The sequence below is a fragment of the Bubalus bubalis genome, chromosome 12 (assembly GCF_019923935.1).
Source record: "Bubalus bubalis isolate 160015118507 breed Murrah chromosome 12, NDDB_SH_1, whole genome shotgun sequence".
Classification (NCBI taxonomy): Eukaryota; Metazoa; Chordata; class Mammalia; order Artiodactyla; family Bovidae; genus Bubalus; species Bubalus bubalis.
In genome coordinates, this window is record NC_059168.1 from 45,781,265 (window position 1) to 45,805,880 (window position 24,616).

General features: G+C 41.3%; 1 protein-coding gene across 1 annotated transcript; it reads left to right on the forward strand.

Moving 5' to 3' along the window:
* The first annotated feature begins 2,918 nt into the window (after positions 1 to 2,918).
* On the forward strand, positions 2,919 to 24,345 carry POLR1B (RNA polymerase I subunit B). The gene is made up of 15 exons (XM_006055981.4): positions 2,919 to 3,351; positions 5,059 to 5,226; positions 5,676 to 5,822; positions 7,440 to 7,572; positions 8,401 to 8,537; positions 9,641 to 9,864; positions 10,548 to 10,719; positions 11,973 to 12,144; positions 13,258 to 13,539; positions 14,609 to 14,742; positions 17,242 to 17,412; positions 17,967 to 18,123; positions 20,974 to 21,170; positions 21,771 to 22,024; positions 22,929 to 24,345. Exons 1-15 carry the CDS (start codon positions 3,175 to 3,177, stop codon positions 23,809 to 23,811), a joined length of 3,408 nt encoding a protein of 1,135 aa, XP_006056043.2. The 5' UTR covers positions 2,919 to 3,174; the 3' UTR covers positions 23,812 to 24,345.
* Positions 24,346 to 24,616: the final 271 nt, after the last annotated feature.

Genomic DNA, 24,616 nt, shown 5'->3' on the forward strand with positions numbered 1-24,616 from the left:
TAGCTACAAGAGATGGTCTTTAGATTTAAAGACACAAGAGGTGAAGGTATGAGAAAAAATATGCCATGCAAACAGTAACTCAGAGAGAGCTTAGATGGCCATACAAGTATTAGATAAAATAGGCTTTAAGAAAAAAATTGTCACTACAGGCAAAGAAGGAGATTTTATAATAATAAAAAGATCAGTCCATCGGGAGAGACAACAATTATAAACACATGCACCTAACAAAAGAGTCCCAAGATACATGAGGCAAAAAATGGCAGGACTGAAGACAGAAATAGATATTCAATAACAATAGTTGGAGTTTTCAATCTCCCATTTTCAATAATGTCTAGAAGATCAACAATGAAATGAAAAGCAATATAAACTAGCCAGATCTAACAAGTATCTATAGAACACTCTACCCAACTATATAGTTAATATATTTGTATAGCAAATATACATTTTTTTCAAGTACACATGGAACATTCTCAGGAATAAACCATATGGTACACCATAAAGCCTCAATGAATTATTGAAATAATACTACATATGTTCTCTGACGACAATGAAATAAAACTAGAAACCATTAACAAATCTGGGAAAATCACAAATCTATGAATACTAAAAAGCAGAGTCCTAAATAGCCAATGGATTGAAGACAGAAGTCACAAGGGAAATTAGAACTTTGAGATAAATGAAAATGAAAACACAACATACCAAAACTTCTGGGGTGCAGTTAAAGCCATGCCTAAAGGAAATTTTATATCTTTAAATGACTATTTTTAAGAAAGATCTCAAATCAATAACCTAACCTCCCATCTTAGGAAATTAGAAGAGTAATCTAAATTCAAAGGAAATAGAAACAATAAAGGTGTGTGGAAATAAATGAATTAGAGAATAGAAAAACAATAGATTAAATCAATGAGCCCAAAAGTTGGCGCTTCAAAAAAGGTCAACAAAATTGAGAAATCTTTAGCTAGACTGGTGAAGAAAAAATATAAAGAACTCAGATTACTAAAATAAGGAGTGAAAGAGGGATATTACTACAAATAAAAGGATTATAGGGGAATCCTATGAACAACTGTAGGCCAGCAAATTAGATTCCATGGGCATATTCCTAGAAAGACATTTAAACTGATGAAACTGACTTAAGAAGATAAATGCTGAATAGACCTAAAAAGAGACTGAAAAATGGACCAAGTATCTAAACAGACATTTCTCCAAAGAAAATAAGCAAATGGTCAGTAACACATGAAAATGTGCTCAGTATCACTAGTCATGAGAGAAATACAGAAATCACAAATAGATACTACCTCACATGTACTTAGGTGGATATAATTTTTAAAACACAGAGGGTAAATACTGGTGAAGACAGGAGAAAGTGAAACCCTCATACATTGCTAGTGGGAATGTAAAATTGTACAGCTGCTTTTGGGAAAAAATTGGCAGTACCTCAAAAAGTTAGTTACCATATGTCCCATAAACAGCTGTAGTACCCAAGAGAATTGAAAACATATGTCTGTACAAAAACTTGTGCATGGATGTTTCTAGCATCATTATTCCAAATAGTCAAAGGCGGAAACAATCCAAATGTCCATCAACAGGTGAACAGATTAACAAAATGGGTCTCCATACAATGGGTTCTTAATCAGCTGTAAAAAGAATGAAGAACTAAATATGCTGAGACATGGATGAACCTTGAAAGCAGTGGAGAGACAGGAATGATGATCAACCTTTTTAAGATCCGTGTTCTAGAGGGGACAAGAAAGAGATCAGTGAGTTGTTTTTTGTCTAACAGCTTTTCCAGCAAGTTTGTATGTTGATGGAAATGATTGCACCTGTCATAATCCCCTCATTCTCCTGCCTTCCTGAACAAGGGAGAGGGAATAGAGGAAGACAGTTTTTCTTAAAAGGAGCAGTCGCTGTAAAGGAAAAGAAGGCAGAATTTAGGTCACAACTGCACACATCTTGGGAGATTTGATGGTGTAAACATAAAGAAACAGAAGATTTTTTTTTAATTGATATAAGAATGAGAATTACCACCTGACCTAGGTAAAGGTGGACATTTCTGTAAGTGGTGAATGCATTCATTATCTTAATTGTGATGATAGCTTCATCACGGAAGCTATATACACCTAGGTGTATACACCTAGGTCAAAACTTAACAGCGCGTACCCTTTAAATGGGTGTAGTTTATTGTGTGTGTTATACCGCAGTAAACAATAGAGCTGTTAAACGCACATACACAGGAAAGATTACGCTGAAAGACAGCTGCAGACAGTCTCCAATAAATCGTTTTCTGGGGGAGGTGAATGGAGTATAGGATTTAGAGACTCAAAGGATCCCTGGAGGTCCAGTGGTTAAGAGTCTGCATTTCCACTGCAGGGGACACAGGTTTGATCCCCGGTCAGGGAACTAAGATCCCCGGATCCCTGGGTTGGGGAAGATCCCCTGGAGAAGGGAATGGCAACCCACTCCAGTGTTCTTGCCCGGGCAATCCCATGGACAGAGGAGCCTAGCGGGCTAGAGTCCATGGGGTCGCAAGGAGTTGAACATGACTTAGCGACTAAATAACTAAAGGATCTTAGGGCTAGGACGCCCACCTGCACACAAGTCGCCGGCTCCCGCTCCAGACTCGAGTCTAGACGACGCGGGGAGGGGCTAATGGGGGGAGGACCACCGCTAGACAGTCCCAGTGATGAACCTTCCCGACTTCACAGTTGGGTAGAGAGCAGTCGGTTTGGTGCCCAACTGCTTTTGAAGCCAGAACTCTGATTGGGTGTCATCCCGAGAGTCTGCAACAGTATTGAATCGCAAAGTGGTCAAGGAAACAAAAGGAAATCTGTGAACACCACTCTCCGTCGGTCCTAAACCGCAAATGAAATATGGAGATTTCACACGCGGAATTGGCCCTGGAGCGGATTTCCGCTTTCTGAGTGGAGAGCGGAGATCTACAGGGGTGGACGCCGGAAGAGAGGAGACGGGGCCGATCCGCCGCTCTCCGACTCTGCAGGATTTTGAACCGGCCCATTTGCTCCACAGTATTAATTTCTAGTCGACCCTGTAAAATCGGAGGACCCAGGGCAGGCAGACCAAGAGGAACTACACTTCCCAGCAGGTCGTGGGTACTGGGCACCGGGCGGTGTTTCCGGCGCGTGTGCAGTCGCTGGCGCCCGGTGTGCAGGCAAACTCATGGATCCCGGTGGCCGGTGGCGAGACCTGCCCAGTGGGCCCAGCCTAAAGCACTTGACCGACCCCTCTTACGGGATCCCGCGGGAACAGCAAAAGCCAGCGTTGCAGGAGCTGACGCGGGCGCATGTCGAGTCTTTCAACTACGCTGTGCGCGAAGGGCTCAGCCACGCGGTGCAGGTGAGCTTGGCGTCCTCCCAGGCGCACCTCAATTCTGGGTTCTCTGGCGCCGCTAGCCCCTGCTACAGGCGGGTGGAGCAAAGGGACCTGGCGGCGGATGGGGTGCGGGTTGTGTGAGGCGCTGGAGAAGGAAGAGGGAGAGGTGAGTGAGGCTGGGGGCCTGGAAGAGGGAGCGGGAGATCCAGGAGACGGGGGAGTGGGGCACAGGCCCAGCGCCGGACTCTGTCGAAGAAGGTGCCAGTGAGGCATTAAAGCGAGATTCGGTGGGAAACCTTTGGCCCTCCTTAAAAGATTGGTAACATTATTAGGTAACCTTTACTCCAAACTAAAGTGATTGGTCTAGAGGGTGAATGGTAGCAGGCTTCAGGTGAAAATAATGGGGTAGGGTCTCATTTAGTAAGCATCCTGGTGTCTCCGGGCACTTGACTCTGACAGTGAGGGAGAGGCAGACCTGTGTAAGAGACAGTTCTTGCTTGCGATCTTGTTTTGGGTGGAGGTAGTGGAGCTGTGATGGAGAAGGAAATGGCAACCCACTCCAGTATTCTTGCCTGGAGAATCCCGGGGACGGAGGAGCCTGGTGGGCTGCCGTCTATGGGATCGCACAGAGTCGGACACGACTGAAGCGACTTAGCAGCAGCTGCAGCAGGTGGAGCTGTGAAAGCAGTCAATGCCAGTACTCTGGAGCAATGCTCTTGCCAAGGGGCTATGTAGGATACTTCGGGGGCACAGAGGAGGGAGGTGCAGCTAACCCAGGGCAGGACCTCATGAATCCAGAAGAGTGCGTTCCCTGCAGGGGAAGTGCAAGAGCAGAGCTCAGGGGTCTCCACCCTATGCTTTTGTTGGATAGGGCTTGTTCTGCAGGAGGGGTGGAGAGAATGTTGAAAGCTGAGCCAGTCTCTGATGCTTGAACTCTCTTCTGCAAATAATGGGGGAGCCATCGAGGCTTCTTCGAAGATTAATCCTCCTGCTTCACCCATTTGCAAAAGATGAGATATTTTTGTCTGATGGGAAATAATTTCTATCATGCCTGGACTCATTGTATCATGTCTATGAGAAAAATTGTAAATCTGCATATAAGTTAATTGACCCTAGGATTTATTAAAACAAAGAAAAAGAGTCCAGCGTTGAGATGATCAAGGAACGTTTGCGCTAAAATGGGTTCTCTGGTTAGCTATACGGTAAAGAATCTGCCTGCAATGCAGGAGACCCAGGTTCAATCCCTGGGGCAGGAAGATCCCCTGGAGGAGGGAATGGCAACCCACTCCAGTATTCTTGAGGAAGAGCTTGACAGGACTGCAATCCATGGGGTCGAAAAGAGTTGGGACACTGCTTAGCAACTGAACAACAACATACGCGCACAGAGGGTACAAAGTAAAAATGTGGAGCAGAGATAAGTTAGGAGTTTGGGATTAACATATACACACTACTGAAGTCAGGTACTTGGTTCAGAGGACAGCTTTGTCCCGTAAACAGCTGTATCCCTAGAACCTATTACAGAATCCAACAGTCAGTAGACCAAAAAAATCTTCTTAATGCTGTTTTAGGTACTTAGGATATGAGTAGACCGGATGTCGTGTTGGCTCTTTTTAGATGTGTTGCATTGGCATGATAGCCATCAGTGCTTGGAGAACGCTTGAGATTTGAAAGAGTCTTCGAGAGAGAGTGCCTTGAAAGTGCAAGCGGTTGACTGTCTCAACTGTATTTCAGGCCGTCCCTCCCTTTGAATTTGCTTTCAAAGATGAGCGGATCTGTCTCACCATTGTGGATGCCGTCATCAGCCCTCCCGCCGTTCCCAAAGGGAGCATCTGCAAAGAGCTCAACGTTTATCCAGCAGAGTGCCGAGGCCGGAGGAGCACCTACCGGGGAAAGCTGACAGTGAGTATGAGTGACAGCATGCAACTCACACACTGTACATTTTTTTGAATAAGCCCAGTGCCTGATACAGTTTATACCAGAGTTTGGCTTTCTCAGTGCTGTCATCCGAGCGATCCCATCTTTTAAACCTAAAGCATAGAATCATTTAGTTTATGGTCCTCTGCCTTAATCTTTTAAAATACTCATCTATTCTTTTTTTATATACATTTTTTTTTCAGTATTCTATTGTGCTTTATCACAGGATATCGAATATAGCTCCCTGTGCTATGGAGTAGGACCTTATTGTTTATCCATTCTAAATGTAATAGTTTGCATCTACCAACCCCAAAGTCCCAGTCCATCCCTCTGTCTCCCTCCCCTAGAATACTCATTTATTCCTATAGATCTAGATAGTTCCCCCTTTTTTCTTTTTTTCTTTTTTTTAACTTTTCTCTCTCATTTTCACTTAGGCCGATATCAGCTGGTCAGTGAATGGAATCTCAAAAGGAGTCATTAAGCAGTTTCTGGGCTACGTTCCCATCATGGTGAAATCCAAGCTTTGCAACTTATACAACCTTCCTCCAAAAGCCCTCATCGAGCACCATGAGGAAGCAGAGGTACCTGCAGGGGAGCCGTGCCCTGAAAGACCCAGTGACAGTAGAAAGGGCCAGAACTGGGAGTGCGAGAACAGAAAGCTTGTCAGGGAGTTCAGTTTTCTTTCTCTGCTTTAATTTCTAGATAGATAACAGGGGCCTTGATGTCTTGTCTGTGCTCTGTGTAGGCTTCATAACGAGTCTCAGATGAGACAGTGTATGAAAAAGAACACTCTAGGGGCTTCCCTGGTGGTCCAGTGGTTAAGACTTCATGCTTCCACTGCAAGGGGTGCAGATTCAATCCCTGGTGGGAGAGTTAAGTCCCACATGCTGTGTGGCATCAGCAGAAAAAGGAAAAAGAGGAGGAGCAAATGGCAACCCACTCCAGTATTCTTGCCTGGGAAATCCCATGGCCAGGGGAGCCTGGCTGGCTACAATCCATGGGGTCACAGAGTTGGACATGTCTTAACATTTAAAAACAACAAGATAGATTTGTCAATTTCTGTTATGTGAGTACTATAAGAAGCTAAATACTTAAAAGCATTATTTGTGATTTAAAAAAGAACTCTCCAGTTAGAGAATATTACTATTTGTGGGGGATAATTGGTAGGTTTTCCCCTAATTTTCTGAATGATACATATTTAGAGATGTATTTGAATTTTTACAGCTTTCTCAACATTTTAACCCACAAAACGTGTCTAATATGTCTGCTTTACCTACAGTCGAACTCTGTGGATGTATTAAATGCCTCATATACCCTTCCTTCAGCATTTCCTTCAGCTCTGTTAGGTGGCTTGGGTTGAAGTAATCAAGATGTGCAGACTCTGCCTACAACAGGGAGACTATGTGGTGGGAAGAGGCCTTTGGTGGCAGATCTGGGTTTGACAGCCAGCTGTTCCACTTTCCCCTTGTGCATCTTTGCAAAGTTTAATCTCCCTGAGGCTCACTTTTCTCTTTTGAAAATGGCATGTAGCTCTCCCACTTGTGCTGACATAGAGCACCTGCATGATATACCTGCTGTGTGTGTGTGCACACACGCCAGACTCAGTCGTGTCTGACTCTTGGAACTGCATGAACTGTAGCCCACCAGGCTCCTCTGTCCATGGGATTTTCCAGGCAAAAATACTGGAGCCGGTTGCCATTTCCTCCTCTATGGGATATTCCCAACCCAGGGATCAAACCCACGTCGTCTTGTGTCTCCTGCTTTGGCAGGTGGTTTCTTTACCACTGAGCCACCAGGGAAGCCCATGCTGGGTTCACAAGAAACCATACTTGTGTGGAAGCAAAACCATTACTGTTTTCAACTTTAGACTTTGGAGTAAATTGTTTTTGGTTTTTAATGTCATTGAAAAGTGCAGTGATTTTAGGGATAAGAATGTGGCAGGTTATGTCCAACTTGTCTGGTCAAAGGAAGTACCATGATTTCCTTCCATACGTTTCTCCCAAGTCTCTACAGCCTTTTTAATGTGCTTGAGAAGATTTAATTAAGTCGGCAGTTTACCCGGGACCGCAGGTCCTCTTGCCTAAGGGCACTTCTTGTGCACATCTGGTTAGGAATGAGGGTGATACTGGCCCTTAGTATCATGTTTGCAGGTACTTATGTGTCTTTGTTTAAAAATATTTAATTCATCTCTTTGGCAGGAAATGGGAGGCTATTTTATCATCAATGGCATTGAAAAAGTCATCCGAATGTTGATTATGCCTCGCAGAAATTTCCCCATTGCAATGGTAAGACCAAAGTGGAAAAGCAGAGGGCCTGGCTACACTCAGTATGGTAAGTTGCAGGGATGTTTGGAATGTTCTTTCAGAAATATTAAAGCTGTTTTATTAAAAGTAGATGAATGCACGTAGAGTCTGATATTTTTCTCTCATATATATAATTTTTGGTTTGTTTTTCTGTTAAGCAATTCTGTGCTATAAATTCATAGTGGAACACCTAGTTTCTACTGTGTTCGATTTTTTTTTCCGAACTGAATGAACTTTTTTTTTTTTTTTTTTTTTTTTATTATTGTTCTGGGTCTTTGTTGCTGCACAGGCTTTTCTCTAGTTGCAGCGAGTGGGGGATACTCTCTAGTTGCAGTGCATGGGGTTCTTGTTTCAGTGACTTTGCATGGGCTCTTAGGGTGTGTGGCTTCAATAGTTACCGCATGTGGGCTCAATAGCTGTGGCTCATGGGCTTAGTTACTCTATGGCATGTGGGATCTTTCCAGATCTCAGAGATCAAACCCATGTCTCCTGCATTGGCAGGTGGATTCTTCACCACCATCAGGGAAGCCCCTGAACATGGGTTTTTATGTTATTGCTTATGATACTGAAGGCTGGCTGACTTGGCCAGAGGTGGGTCTGGGCCTCTGAATTCTTCCAGTTCAGGGGGCACGGCATTTGCCTTGGTCTCTGACTGATAGCAACCTGACCTCTGTTTGATCACTGTCCATGACAGGGCCTGGCTTCTCAAGATAGCATTTTGCAGTCTGGAATCCTATAGTTAAACAGTTTATTCTTACAATTGAGCTAAAAATCTGTCTCTAATTATACCCATGGATACTATGCTTAATGGTAGTGTTGCTGAGTTTCTGATTATTTGCTCTGTTTGTTACAATAGGAGTTTCAATGCACTGTGTGAGAGAGGAACATTCCGCTGTCAATATGAACCTTCACTACTTGGAAAATGGCACGGTTATGTTGAACTTTATTTACCGGAAAGAACTGTTTTTCCTTCCTTTGGGATTTGCACTTAAGGTGTGACTTACTGAATATACTTCTTTTGTTAGGAAGCGAATCGTTGGAAGTGCAAAATGGATAGGTCGTCCTTATCAGCGTTCCTGCTATGCTAATATCCACTGCTCCATAACAAGTTACCTCAAAATGCAGTGGTTAAAACATGACTAAATATTTCTCTCTCTATTTCTGTGGTCAGAAATATGGAAGTAGCTCCTGATGTGGGCAGTTCTGGCCAGGGTCTCAGGAGGTTGCCATGAGATGTCAGTGGGGGCTGCTGTTGTGTAGAAGGGTTGCCCAGGGCTGGCGAATCCCCTTCTGAGGTCAGTTGAGCTTGGCTGCCAAGTCAGTGCAGGCTCTTGGCAGGAGGTCTCAGTTCCTCTTCACAGGCCTTTCCACAGGCTTCTTGAGGCACCTGTCTTCCCCAGAGAGTTCACCAGGAGAATGAGGCTGCAGCTGCAGTGCCCGTCACAACCCAGCCGTGAGAGTCACACTTCAGCTTCTCTGCCATACTCCCTTGGTCACACAGGCCAGCCCTGTTCAAGGCAGAGGAGACCAAGGTTGTGGGTACCAAGAGGGAAGGGTCACTGGGACATCTTGGTGTCTCCCATACAAGTGTGACCCTTATTTTGAAGAGCTCGCTTAGATTCAGCAGTAGTAGAGGGCTGATTTTTCTTGGGTTTTAAAAAGAAGTAGGAGAGAACCATTACTAAATGATGGTTAACAATTTTGAAAAAAACAACTGTTTTTTGCATATATATGGAATTTTAAAAGATGGTAATGATGACCCTATATGCAAGACAACAAAAGAGACACAGATATAAAAAACAGACTTTTGGATTCTCTGGGAGACGACGAGGGTAGGATGATTTGAGAGAATAGCATTGAAATATGTATATTACCATGTATGAAATAGATGACCAGTCCAAGTTTGATGTGTGAAACAAGGCACTCAGAGCCAGTGCACTGGGACAACCCAGAGGGTTGGGATGGGGGGACACATGTACACCCGCGACTGATTCATGTCAATGTATGGCAAAAAAACCCCACAATATTGTAAATTAATTAACCTCCAATTAAAATAAATTAATTAAAGAATCTTTTTTTCTTTCTTTCTTTTCTAGGCACTCGTCAGCTTTTCCGATTATCAGATTTTTCAGGAGCTCATCAAAGGAAAGGAGGATGACTCTTTCTTTAGGAACTCGGTTTCTCAGATGTTAAGGATCGTAATGGAAGAGGGATGTTCCACACAAAAACAGGTCCTTAACTATCTGGGGGAGCGCTTCAGAGTGAAACTCAGCCTTCCTGACTGGTACCCGAACGAACAAGCTGCAGAGTTTCTGTTCAAGTACGTGAAACTGTTTCTTAGGGTTGGGCAGTGTCTGTGGTTACCAGTAAGGATATACATGGGGCTGGTGAGTCGTCTGGAATTCAGAATAGCCCTGGGGGTGGGATTCTGGTGTAGCGAGATAGGGGCTAACTTTGTTCCTGCAGCCATCCTCACCTTTCTCTTCCTGCTAGCTTCCTGTTTTATATTGTACTTTTAAGGTTTTATGTTGAAATAACTTCAGACTTCCAACTCACCAGTTTATTAACATCTTTCTTCCTTTCTCTGCATATACGTCGTTTTTCTTTCTGCATTATCTGAAAGCTGCAGGCATCATGTCCCTTTATTTCCCCAAGGCTGGGACTCTGTCTTCTGTATCCACTGTGTAATTGTTAAAGGAGCCCTGCTGTAGTCCTCCACTGAGCAATCTGTAGCCACAAGCCACATTCAGGGCCATTTCAACGGAGAAAATGAGTTTTTTTTTTTAATTGATTTAAATTTAAATAGCCACTTATGGCCTGTCCCTACAGTCCTAGATTTTGTGAGTCTGTTCTGTTCTTTTGCTAATGTTGCCAGCAAAAGTAAAAAGCAGTTTTTGGAAAATGACTGAAGATGTCTAGGGTAAAGGTGGATTGGGGACCTTGGTTAGTAGGACATGGGATAGTATCAGTAGCTGGATTGTTTTAAGCTTTCTCTTTCGGCAGCCAGTGTATCTGTATCCACCTGAAATCCAACACTGAGAAGTTCTATATGCTTTGTCTCATGACCCGGAAGCTCTTTGCTTTAGCCAAAGGAGAGTGCATGGAGGAGAATCCTGACAGTTTAATGAACCAAGAGGTTCTAACTCCTGGTCAGCTCTTCCTCATGTTTCTGAAGGTAAGTGCAGGCTGTTTCACCCTGGAGCATCGTTACCTCTTGTGGGATGGTGTGGCCATATTCAGCAGTATTGTTTCTTGCATGCTTATAATTTCTAGTTTGAGCATTTTTTTTTGTAGGTTTGCGTTTTTTTTTTTTTTTCCTTCTATTTTTTGTTTGTTTAGCAGTAAGGGACTTAATCAGAGGCCTTAGCTTACGGCAGGTTCAGGACTTTCTTTAGTATCTTTATAGACACTAAATAAAAACTGTCATATCTTGGTCATAACATTAATGATGAAGTGTAAATGGCCAATATACTCACTTACAGTCAGTCTCCATTATTTACAGATTCTGTACTATTAAATTCAACTACTCACTAACATTTATTTTTAACTCAACAATATCAGTACTTGCGGCACATTCTTGGTCATTTGCAGACATGTACAGAGTGCTGAAAAGTTAGTCTTCTGAGGCACAAGGCCCAGTTCAGTTCTGATGAGCAGTAAACGAGTGTCTCCTCAGTGCCATGTTTTTCACATTTTTCTGCTTTTTCTTGGTGATTTTGCTGTTTAAAATGGCCCCCATGCTCAGTGCTGAAGTCCCTTTCCGTGGTCCTACGCTCAAGAAGGCTGCATTGTGCCTGCCTTATAGAGGAAACACTTGTGTTAGACACATTTTGTGCAGGCGTTGAGTTATGATGCTGAATCAACAGTGTAAACTAAGTGTTCACAAACACAGAAAACAAGGTCATGTGTTGATCAGTTGACAAAGATGTTGTCAGTAAATGAAAACTCACTGACATCTGACCCTGCATTTCCTCTGGGAGCAGGGGTTCTGTGCAGTGTTCACAGAGATGTTGTAGGACGTGATTATTGTAAATAATGAGAACTCTGTGTGTGTGTGTCTAGGGAGAGAATGTTACAATAATTTTATAAGAAAGTTGATTGGATAGCATTTTATATTTTTAATATTATCCCTAAAAAGAATTTAAGAGATAACATAATGACAGGAAAGATGGAGAGGACTGAAGTAAAAATCTCCAAATTCATTATCAACAATTAGGGCTTCCCAGGTGATGCAGTGGTAAAGAATGCGCCTGCCAATGTAGGAGGTGCACGAGACAGAGGTTCAGTCTCTGGGTCAGGAACATCCCCTGGAGAAAGAAGTGGCAACCCACTCCAGTATTCTTGCCTGGAAAATTCCATAGACTGAGTAAATATGAAATTTGTGGTTAATTAAAACACCTAAAAATTAAACTGTTTTTCTTATTTCAGGAAAAATTGGAAGCTTGGTTAGTGTCTATTAAAATAGCTATAGACAAGAAGTCTCAGAAGACCAATGTGTCCTTAAACAGTGAAAATTTGATGAAGATTTTTAGTCTGGGAATAGACCTTACAAAACCATTTGAATACCTTCTTGCTACTGGAAATCTACGTTCTAAAACAGGTGAAATTAAATAAATGGGCTTCATTTTGTTACAATTTTCAGATTATTTGCTTAATGTCAGTTTGCATATTGCTATGAGAGATGTTTTTTTGTTTTGTTTTGGTTTGGTTTTTTGGCCACACCACATGATACATCGGTTCTTAGTTCCCTGACCAGGGGTCAAACCTGTGCCCTCTGCAGTGGAAGCTCGGAGTCTTAACCCCTGGACTGCCAGGGAAGTCCCAGGAGAGGTTCTTTTTAAAAGTGAGCTGCTCACTCATTAAAGACCGATTTCAGGTTGTGAATTTTGACAGGTGTATATTGGGCTGAAGGGCTTTAGACAGGTTGTCTGTATAGCTTAAATCCAATTTTAATGAACAAATGCATTTCCCATGCCTCCTTCTAGAAAACCAGACTGCTTAGATTTCTGAGGAAAGGTTAACTAGGTGGTAGTCTGGGAGGGTTTTTAGACATACCCATCCCTAAACCAGTCATATCAGAACAACTGGAAAACTTTACAAAGTGGTTATTGAAGGCCCAGAAATCTTTTTTTTTTTTTTTTTTTTAAGGAAAGGATACTGATGCAAATTCCCTAAGGGCTAACAAGTGCTTGTGTGTTATACAACTCTCTCTTGGATGAATGCCGTTTATTTGCTGTTTTGTAACTCATTTATGTTTCTCCATAGAGATCATGTGGAAGAGATGGGGAAACAGTTAAGGCTAATACAGTTTGTGAAATCTGGGGATTTTTACTGTATTTTTTTCCTTTGTAAACTCTTCCCCTCACCACAGCTGAATAAACTTTGTGATAATCCACTCTGTGATCTCTAGTGTGGGCTTCCCAGGTGGCTCAGTGATAAAGAACCTTCCTGCTGATGCCTGAGTCGGGAAGATCCCCTGAGAAAGAAATGGCAACCCACTCCAGTATTCTTACCTGGGAAATCGCATGGACAGAGGAGCTTGGCAGGCTACTGTCCACAGGGTCCCAAAGAATTAGACACAATTTAGCAACTGAGCATGCATGATCTCAAATGTGTTCTGAGGTTTTATAATCTTTTCAGAGCCTCCAATAAAAAGAGGCTTTTTCTTTTTTTTCAGTTTATTCTATTTTTCAATGATGTCTGTTTTATTAAGGTCTTGGCTTCCTGCAAGATTCTGGACTTTGCGTCGTGGCTGACAAGCTGAACTTCATACGCTATCTCTCCCATTTCCGCTGTGTGCACAGAGGGGCTGATTTTGCTAAAATGCGGACCACCACTGTGCGCAGGCTGCTGCCGGAGTCCTGGGGCTTCCTTTGTCCCGTGCACACCCCTGACGGGGAACCCTGTGGACTGATGAACCACTTAACTGCCATCTGTGAGGTCGTCACACAGTCTGTGTACACAGCATCTATTCCGGCTCTACTCTGCAACCTGGGTAGGTGGTTCGCGGCAGTCAGCAGTCTGTCTTGTTTGCTTGTGTCGGTTTTACAGGTGCAAAGCTATTCAGTTGTGCTTCTCTGGGGTTTGAGCAGAGAATTCATATAAGGGTGATGGTGTCACACTGTGGATAACCTGTGCCATTTTGTAAAGCACCTTTACAGAATGTGTTGACAACTCATGGATGAGTGTTCTTTACTTAGCTAGAGTAGATTCTTGTTATTTGCAGTACTTCTCTAAGTCACCACTGGCACTGAATTAGCAGACACTGAGTCATTGGTCCTAGGGAAGAAAAGGTTAGGTTCCTGCAGACCTCTCGTGACAGCATTTTCATCAGCTGCTGGGTCCATGGCCTTGCTTTATGCATGTTTCTATTTAAAGATGCCTTATTTAATATATATTGTTGATTCATTAATACTGAGCTTTCAGCTAACTACACTGTAACTATAAGCTCATCAGAGCCCTGTGCTTAGGGGCCAGCACTTTGGCACTGTGCTTGAAGGCCATTTTAAACAGCAAAAGCACAAAGATGCGAAAAATACAGCACTGAACAGTGCAGAAAGGACCCTTATTTGCAGTATGAGCTGAAACTGCATCCCCTTGTGTGACCTCAGCCGGAAACATGTTTCTGGTGACTCAAAATTTTCACTAGATGTCCTCAAATGACGTGAGAGGAGCCACTAGTATTGATGCTGGGGTTACAGATACATTTTAGCAAGTTGGCAAATTTGTGATGTGTGAATAATGAGCAAATGTAATTAGATTTTGGGGGCGAGGGTGGGGGGGGAATATGTTTACCTGGCTCAGAAACAAAAATATAAAAGGTATACCAAAAAAAGCTTCCTTTATACCCCTGTCCGCCTGCTGCTCTGCTCAAAGCCAGAGACCCTAGACCTGGGCGTCCTTGCTGAAAGACTTAAATGTTTCCTCAAGCCATATAAAAACATTCTGGTCTAGAGACAAGGTGACTAGATGTCTGGAAAGGTAAAGCCGTTGTTGAATCTGGAGGGAAAATTAAATGTTGGAAAGCATCCTGATGAGATCATTCCATTTGTTCACTTCACCAGGGGTCACTCCAGTTGACGGAACTCCACATCGGCCGTACAGTGAGTGCTACCCTGTCCTGCTGGACGGTGTCATGATTGGCTGGGCCGATAAGGAGATTGCCCCTGGCATTGCTGATTCTCTCCGACATTTTAAGGTGATCTTGAGTCTCTGTGAATTGTTTTGTCCCTCCATCTTAGGTTTTCATGTCTTTTCTAATTGTTGAGGTAGCCCTAGGGTATTATTGAGTGTCAGGGGGTTGGAGGTCAGAAGCTAATTCTGGAATTGCCCATATAGTCCTTCTGGTGGCAGCATCTTGCCTTACACTGACCTCATTGGTTAGGGTCAGTGACAGGTATTTGAGCTACATGCTTTTTTTTTTTTTTGGTTTGTTTCATTGAGGCCCTATTCTACTATTCTAACACATTTTTAACTTTTTTTCCCTTTGTAAATACTAGTGGCAGATAGGGGATCTCAAAATATGGCCTTATATTTCAAGTAATACTGAAGCTAATCAAGATAGCAGTCATAACTGGTTGCCTTCTGTTTCTTGAAATACTTTTTTTAAAAGTCAGATAGAATAACATTCTTTGAATAACTAAACTTTAGAATTCCCTCTGGGAAAGAGTCTTTGTTGCTTAGATAATGGCCATGAGTTTGGCAGTAGGATGAATTTGTAGTTTATGCTCTGTCCTGTTTAGTTGGGTTTTTTTGTTTGTTTTTCAGCTTTTTCATTGCTTTACTTTGATAGTTTTACACTGAAAGAATGTTTGAGCAGCATAGAGAGCTCTCATATGCCCATTACCGAGATACACTAGTTGTTATGTTTTCCCCCACGTGCTTTCTCATTTGTATGCTCTATAAATACTGTGTACATTTTACTTCCAAACCATTTGAAGACAGTGTACAGACATGTCCCCTTTTCCATGAAGATTTCAGTGTATATTTTCTAAGAGCAAGGATTTTCTCTTTATTAACCATAGTGCACTTAAAAAATCTCAGGTGGGTAATGTCTATAGCTGATATTCAGATTTTTTTGTCTGGGACCCAGTCCAGAATCCCATGTTACGTGTGGTTGGCATGTTTCTTCAATCTCCCTTAATCTGGGACAGTTCCTCAGCCTTTAATGTCTCACTTTTTTGTTTTTAAAGAGTATAGGCCAAATTGTGTACACTGTCTCTTGATGTATGTAGCTTTCTTATGATGAGACTCAAGATATCATTTCAGGAGGCACTTAATGTAGGCTGGTCTCCTGGCTGCTGATGTTAACTGTGATCACTTTAAGATTGTGTTCTTTAGTCCCCACACACAATTCTTTTGCTTGTATACTTCACCTATGGAGGAAAAAGTTGTGAGATTTTCTCCTTAGACATATTAAAAGTATTATATTCATTCCCTGACAAAGATCATTCTTTATTAATAAAGATGAATAACAAATCTTCCATTCCTGGAATAAATCCCACTTGGTTATTATTTTAATACCTAATAAATACGGATACTTTCTCAATTTTATTTAAGATTTTTTAAAAAATCGACAGTCACAAATTTCTGCTTGATAAAAAGAATTAGAAAGTTTTCCTTGGTGTTCAGTGCTCTGGAGCAGTTTGTGCAGCAGTGAGTCCTCTGGTCTTAGGTCTTCTAGAATTCACCTGTGAGGCCGTCCGGCTCTAGTGCTGTCTTTGGGGCAGCTCCTTGATACCTTTATGTCTAATACAGAAGTTGGTCTTGAAGCTTTTTACCTCTGCTGAGGTCTGTTCTGGTCACCAGCATTTTATCCATTTCATCTTGGTTTCAGAGATATGCAAAGCAGCCTCATGGTTTTAAAATTTTGTTTCCATGCTCTTCCCCCCTTTGCCTTTTTTTACTCAGTATACTCATACCCTTGGTTTCCCCACAAGGAAAAAGAATACCCATCTCTTTCTCAATTACATCAAAAGAACTAAAAATGTTTTATTAGTTTGAACCTTTTTCTGTTCTCTGCTTCTTTAATTTCAGATTTTATCTTTGATTTCTTATACTTTGTTGTTTTACCTTTTGGGCTGAGAATTAATTCATTTATTTTTATTCTTTCATTTTACTAATAATATATTTAACTGTAAATCTATGAGTTCTACTTATATATTATATGTTCAAGTATTATATATACTTAAATATGTTATACTTATTGCCATAAGTTCTACCATATAGATTTCATTTTTTTTTTCACATTTCTGTAATTTTAGTATTTCTCCTGTCACCCAAGTGTTCATAGATTTTTTGGTTTTTGTTTTTTTAATTGCCAAGTGGAAGGGATTTTTCATTGAATACATTTTAAAATAACACCAGTAATCTTATATTTTAGACATCTGCCAACAGAATTGCATATACTGTGTTTACCCACACATTCTTGGTTTACCTTTTGCTCAGTCTCAGTTGTTACTAGTTTGCCTCATAGTGAGATTGAGTCCCCAAGAAAGTAGGGCTTTTGCCAGCTCTCAGTGTGGGGTGAATAGCCATCTATGGGGGGCTGAGGCTGGCAGGGTACTAGATGTGTTATCTGTGAAACTTTCAAGGTGTTGCTTTTCATGTTAGATCTCCTCCTCTGTACCCACCTCCTAGGTGGCAGAGGGATAGACGTCACTTATTCTTCACTGAACTCTCTTTTTATTGAAAACAGGTGTTGAGAGAAAAAAGAATTCCTCCCTGGATGGAGGTGGCCCTGATCCCCATGACAGGAAAACCAAGTCTGTACCCAGGATTGTACCTTTTTACCACTCCTTGTCGACTGGTGCGGCCTGTGCAGAACTTGGAACTAGGCAAAGAAGAACTGATTGGAACTATGGAACAGGTACATAGACCCCTGTGATTATATAATATACAGCTTTCAGAGACTCAGTTAACTGTTAAAGTGTTACAGTTATCATGACAGTCAGGCATTTGAAAGAAAGTCACAACTTATTTTCTGCCTCCTCTGTGATCAGCATGAAGCAGTTTTCATGCTTATCAAACCTGAGAGGGTTGGTGGTCACCTTAGCTGCCTTTCCCATCCCACTCAGCTCCCCAAGTTTCTTTGCACCTGGCTCTTCCTTGGGTGGTGAGACTGGAACATTCCGCTAAAATCACTCACAATCTTTGCTTACATCTCTGTAGTTGCAAAACTCTAGGCTTTGTGCTACTGATAAAAATTTTTTCCTCCTTCCTATCCCTCTTCATAGCTGGACCAGGGTAGATTTAGAATGAAATGTTTAAGGCGTGCTATTTCTTACTGTGCATCCCTGCAGTGTTCATGATACTGGGTGGGTGGGAAGGTTTTCTTAAATTCTGATCAATAGTAAGAGCTAATATGTGTTAGCAGTCACAGTTACCTTGTGCCTTGAACTTCCTGGTCCTTCCTCTTTCCAGATCTTCATGAATGTTGCCATCTTCGAGGATGAAGTTCTGGCTGGGGTCACCACGCACCAGGAGCTCTTCCCTCACAGCCTGCTGAGTGTGATCGCCAACTTCATCCCTTTCTCAGATCACAACCAGAGTCCGAGAAATATGTACCAGTGCCAGATGGGTAAGACAGAGCATAGAGTGGTGGTGGTCACAAAAGAAAACGGACTGCAATTTTTAACTCTGAGATAACTTCAAACTCAAGAGAAAAGCTAAAAGTTATAAGAATAGTACAAAGAACTTCCATAGACCCTTTACCTAGATTTTGCCTCATTTGCACTGTTTCCTATTGGAAAGTGAGCTGCTCCTTTACCCCCTGAACATCCTGCTATGTATTTCCTAACAACAGGGCGGTCTACTTACATAATCAAGGGCAATTACTAAAATTGGGAAATTTAACAATAATACATTATTTTATAGCATAATAAAGTTTGTGGAAATTTTTCCCTGGGTAGCACCTAGTCCAAGACCATATGTTGTATTCAGTTCTCTTGTCTCTTTAGTTCTTTAAGTTAGATCTTTAGCCTTAAATGTCTGTCTTACCTTATTTTTAAGAAAAAGAAAAATTTATTTTGTAGAATGTCCATCAGTTTGGTTTTGCCTAAGGTCCTGTGATTAGATCTGTTAAGAGTACAAGCCATGTGGTCACCCGTCATTATCATCTCTAGTGCTTTCTTTCATTCGTGCCTGGTGATTCAAGTTTTCATGGAGTGTCATTTTAGTCTGGAATTTTCAGCCTGAACAACTTCTCTTTAACATTTTTTTATAGCTAGCTGCAGGTTGCTGGCTGCAAATTCTCTTAGTTTTCATTTATCTGAGGATGTCTTTATTTTATCTTCACTTGCAGAAACTGGGTATATAATTCTGATTGACAGGACTTTCGGGTTCCCCCCTCCCCCAGCACTTAAAAGATGTTGTTATGCTCTGTTTTTGATCTTTGTCATTTCTAATTAGAAGTCAGTGGTTATATGTATTATTGTTTGCTTGATTATAGAGTTATTTATTTTTCTTCTGTCCTTAAGATTTTCCCATTATTTTTGGTATGTAAGCTGATTGACTGTGATATGCCTAAATATGTTGCTGTTTGTATTTATCTTGCTTGGATATCCCTAAACCTGTTATTTCGCTGATATTCCTAAACCTGTTTTAAAAAATTAAGTCAAATCTATAAGATATTCTGTCATTATTTCTAGAAATAATGAGACTGTTCTGTCTCATGTCCTGAGATGTCTGTTATGCATCATATATGTTAAGCCTTTTAACACATTATTACCAGAGGACTTTTGCAGAAACTAAGGCTTGTGGCCTATGATTTGTTATGTAAGTTAATATTGAAATGTCTCTGGTAAATAACATTTGGGTAACAAAAGACATACTAATACATCTCCAGTCAATAAGTTGTTAATATTGTCCCATAAGCCATTGAATTTCTGTTCTTTTTTCCATCTTTTTTTTTTTCTTTCTTTCTCCTTCAGATTGGGTCATTTTATTGATTTGTCATATTCACTGACTTTTCTGTCATTACTGAATTTTTATTTCAGATACTTAATTTTTTAGCCTACAGCTTCCATTTGTTTCATTTTTATAGTTCCTGTTTTATCTGAGATTCTGATCTCCATTCATTGTGGACTATTTTCCATTACATTTTGAGCACAGTTGTAACAGGTATTTTAAAGTCATTACCTCCCAGTTCCAACATTTGGATCGTCTCAGGATCAGTCTCCACTGATTGCATCTTTCTTGAGTCTAGGTCACGTTTTCCTGTTTCTCTGTATGTCTGGTAATACTGGATTGTATTATAGATGGAAAATATGTGGTAAAGACTGGGATTCCATGGTGGTCCAATGGTTAGGACCCAGTGCCTTCACTTCTGGGGCCCAGGTTCAATCCCTAGTTGAAGAGCTAAGACCCTGCAAGCCATGTAGTCAAAAGAAAAAAAAAAAAAGTGGATTCTATTCTGTTCCTCTGGCGAGGGCTGGTTTTCAGATTTCTGGAAGCAAGCTTCCAGTGGTTGAAATGTGCTCTTTAACCTTAGCTGGACTGCTTATGTCTGTCCCACCCTGCATAGTTCTAGAGTCCACCAAAGATTTGGACTGCTGTTCTGACTGGGCCATCAGACAAAACATAAAAAACAAAACATTCAAAACTGAGAAAACTGGAAATTCATCCAGCGCAGTTCCTTTTGTCCAAGTGTTAATCCCTCTCTAGTTTGTAACTTCCTGTGGTTACATTCCAGTGCTTTCAGCTAGTATGTGTATGTATGTAATTGGCTTTTGTTTTTCTTCTGGATCTTTTACTTATACATGTTGAGAGTGATATTGTAGGAGTGGCCTTCTCTTACTGGAAGCTGCAAATCTCCTTTTCTGTTTTTTAAAAGTTCCCCTATGTATATATTTATCTATTTTAGTTTTTAAAATCATTTTGTTTTGAATTGATTCTCTGTACTGTAGGGAAGTACAAAAAAGAAACTTATCTATCCCGTACCTGACTACCCAGAGTTAACAAATACTGACATTTTGTTCTGTATGTGTGTGTGGGTAGGTGGATGTCTGTGTAAGAAAGTAGTCTAATTAGATAATAGTTACTATCACTCCTCTCCCACCAGTAATAGTAATATCCCGTAGTTTTGTATGTATCCTTTAAATCCTCTTTTTATGCTTTTTTTTTACATTACACGTTTCCATAAACTAGGTCTAGAACTGTTCGGATTGTGTGGCAAATCTACACGAATATATCCTAGTAAATGTCATTCCCTACTTTTTCTCACTCAGCATTGTTTTCATGGTTGGGTCATGTTCATACAAATTTGTCTACTTCATTTTCACACCAGGTATTAGTCTGTAGTAAACGTAACCAGCATGACTTACTCATTTATTCATCCCCTTATGATGAATATTTGGTTTGTAATTTTATATGTTATCTTTGACATCAAGAGGGAAAAAAACAAAATGTTAATTTTTTTTTCCCTTTGTAGGTAAGCAGACCATGGGCTTTCCACTTCTCACTTTTCGAGATCGATCAGATAATAAACTGTATCGTCTTCAGACTCCACAGAGCCCTTTAGTAAGACCGTACATGTATGATTATTATGACATGGATAACTATCCAATTGGGACAAATGCCATTGTTGCTGTTATCTCTTACACTGGCTACGATATGGAAGATGCCATGGTAAGTGCTGCTAAGAGATGTACTTCCACCCTTTCTCATTTTTAACTTTGCTGTTTACCATCAGATCACTGAAGGAGTATTTCTTATGTGCCCGAGTACCTAATATTTGATGCATGAATGTTCTGTTAATTAATTCCTGGTCCAAGTTAAAAGTGACATGAAGACTTCCCTGGTGGTTCATTGGTTAAGACTCTGTCCTCCCAGTGTTGGGGGCACAGGTTCCGTCCCTGGTTGGGGACCTAAGATCCCATATGCTGCTCAGCAAGGCCTCCCACCCCACAAAAAAGTGGCAAGCTTTGAGGGATATCACTAGATATTTCATATGCATATAGCCTGCATATTTGAGTGCATAGTACAAGTAGATGTCAAATGAATGTAAAGTAATCTTAGAAATATCTACTTTTTATATTTATGCATGATTGGGTTCTCAGCCATCTATATGTGTCTGGATTTTAATGGTTAGCATAGGTGATTTGGGAGATGTGGAGTTTTAAAATCAAATGCCAGTTATCCTAAACCAGTTATAATGCTAACCAGCTTTATTTTGAAAACCCTTATTTGGCCTCAGTCTGTTAAATTAATGATCCTCTGACTTCACAGATTGTGAATAAGGCCTCTTGGGAACGAGGCTTTGCCCATGGAAGTGTCTACAAGTCTGAATTCATAGATCTGTCTGAAAGAATTAAACAAGGAGATGATAGTCTGGTCTTTGGAGTCAAACCTGGAGACCCACGGGTTCTGCAGAAGTTGGACGATGATGGATTGCCATTTATTGGAGCACAACTGAAGTATGGAGATCCATATTACAGCTACCTAAACCTCAACACCGGGGAAGGCTTTGTGATGTACTATAAGTAAGTTTGCATACCCGGAGCTATTTCTTGTGGGCTATTTCTCAGTGAAATCTCTGGAAGTCAGTGAATGTTATTTTTCAACAGGAGAATTTTTGGAGTAATACTAGGGGTAGCTTAGTTATTAACTGAATAGACATTTCTTATATGAGATGAAGTTCTGTGGTCTGTTGTACTGCCTTTGTTTTCCTACTTTTCTTGTCAGTCTGTTAAATCTGATGAGTTATCTGGGATTTATTTTACAACTGTTATTATTCAGACTTGATCATCTCTCTCATACATGTTAATAATGTGTCTTAGCTAAAAAGTGGAATTCATTATCCCTGTTACTAATACTGGATTTTTTAGGTCTTAGCTGCCTTTCTTGCTACTGTTCTTCCAATCACAGTTCTGTAGTGATGAATGTAATCAATACCCCTGTCCATAAGTATTTTTAGGGATACCAGCTCTATTTGTAGTGAAGAATAGAGATAAGAATAATTTTTTCAAATATCCATTATGAAGCACTAAATCTTAATATATCAATAAAAGTATCTCTAGGCATTTATTTTTTAAACAACAGAAATTTATTTTTTCACAGTTTGGAGGGTCAGAGTCCCAGATCAAGGTGAAGGCAGGTTTGGTTTCCCGAGGCCTCTTGGCTTGCAGGTGGCCGCCTTCTCCTTGTCGCACATGGTATTTTTTCCTGTGCACGTATGCCTCTCTTGTCTCTCCTTGTATCCAAATTTCCTCTTCTTATGGTGACGCCAGTTATTAGATTGCATTCAGGAGGGACCGGCCTAATGGTCTCGTTATTAACTTCTATTACCTTTTTAAAGCTCCAGTGTCCAAATACAGCCACATTCTAAGGCACCCTGTATTCATTTTAACAAATATTTGACATTCTGTCCTGTTTACTTTTTCCTAGGAGTAAAGAAAACTGTATTGTGGATAACATCAAAGTGTGCAGTAATGATACCGGAAATGGCAAGTTCAAGTGTGTGTGCATCACGATGCGAGTCCCCCGGAACCCAACAATTGGAGATAAGTTCGCCAGTCGTCACGGGCAGAAGGGCATCTTGAGCAGGCTGTGGCCAGTGGAGGACATGCCATTCACCGAGAGCGGGATGGTCCCTGACATTCTGTTCAACCCCCATGGTTTTCCATCCCGCATGACCATAGGCATGCTGATCGAGAGCATGGCCGGCAAGTCTGCAGCTCTGCACGGGCTCTGCCATGACGCCACCCCCTTCATCTTCTCAGAGGAGAACTCAGCCCTGGAGTACTTCGGCGAGATGCTGAAGGCCGCTGGCTACAACTACTATGGCACCGAGAGGTTGTACAGTGGCATTAGTGGGCTGGAGCTAGAAGCAGACATCTTCATAGGCGTGGTGTACTACCAGCGTTTACGCCACATGGTCTCTGACAAATTCCAAGTGAGGACCACAGGAGCCCGAGACAAAGTCACTAACCAGCCTATAGGGGGGAGAAACGTCCAGGGTGGAATCCGTTTTGGGGAGATGGAGCGGGATGCCCTTTTAGCTCACGGTACATCTTTTCTCCTCCACGACCGCCTGTTCAACTGCTCGGATCGGTCAGTGGCCCACGTGTGTGTGAAGTGTGGTAGTCTGCTCTCCCCTCTGTTGGAGAAGCCACCCCCATCGTGGTCCGCCCTGCGCAACAGGAAGTACAGCTGTGCCCTCTGTAACCGCAGTGACACCATTGACACCATCTCCGTGCCTTATGTCTTTCGGTATTTTGTAGCTGAACTGGCAGCTATGAACATCAAAGTGAAACTGGACATCGTTTAACCTGATGCAGGTCTTTTGGGTCAAGACTGCTATCAGATTAAAACAAGATGTTGCTCTGGTGAGGCTATTAATAGTTATTACTCTGGAGTTTTTCATGGTTGTCAGAACTCTCAACCAAGACCTGGCAACTCAGAAGGCAGACTTTCTCAGTTGCTCTAGTATAACTATTGAAGGTGACTTTCAGTATATTTGTTCTTTAAAAATCATACATTGACAAATAAAAGGATATTCAGGGAAAAGTCTGTCTAACCCCAGGTTCTCTGCATCCTGCTTTCAGCAGGCAGTGACTGTCAAACATTTATCTGTCCATGTGGAGCAGAGCAGTTCAATATAAACACAGTGTAAGCGTATATGTAATTTTATATTTTCTTACATTAAAAAATAAAAGGTAGAAATTTTTAACAGCTTTATTGAAGTGTATGTTTACACAAAAAGTGCACATATTTAATGTATATAATTAGGTGGGTTTGAACATATGCATATACCTGTGAATGATCACCACAGTCATGGTAATAAACATCACCTCCAAGTTTCCTTGTGCCCCTTTAGGTTGTTTTTTGGTGTTTTTATGTTAAGAACACTGAACTTGACATCTATGCTATGGACTATGGATAGAACACAAATTAATATATCATTCCATAAAAAGTTATTCAAAAGATTGATGTGTGTCTCCAGAAACTGGGTCTTTGTATAACAAAAAAACAATGTCTTTATTGAAAGTGAAAGTTGCTCAGTCATGTCTGACTCTTTGTGACCCCATGGACTATACAGTCCATGGAATTCTCCAGGCCATAATACTGGAGTG

What these genes read in the sequence shown, in the direction of transcription:
- POLR1B (XM_006055981.4), top strand. Translation starts at nt 3,175, where the DNA reads ATGGATCCCGGTGGCCGGTGGCGAGACCTGCCCAGTGGGCCCAGCCTA. An exon ending in TCTTCCTCATGTTTCTGAAG is followed by an intron (nt 10,720 to 11,972) that starts GTAAGTGCAGGC and finishes TTCTTATTTCAG; the next exon opens with GAAAAATTGGAAGCTTGGTT. An exon ending in ACGATATGGAAGATGCCATG is followed by an intron (nt 21,171 to 21,770) that starts GTAAGTGCTGCT and finishes CTGACTTCACAG; the next exon opens with ATTGTGAATAAGGCCTCTTG.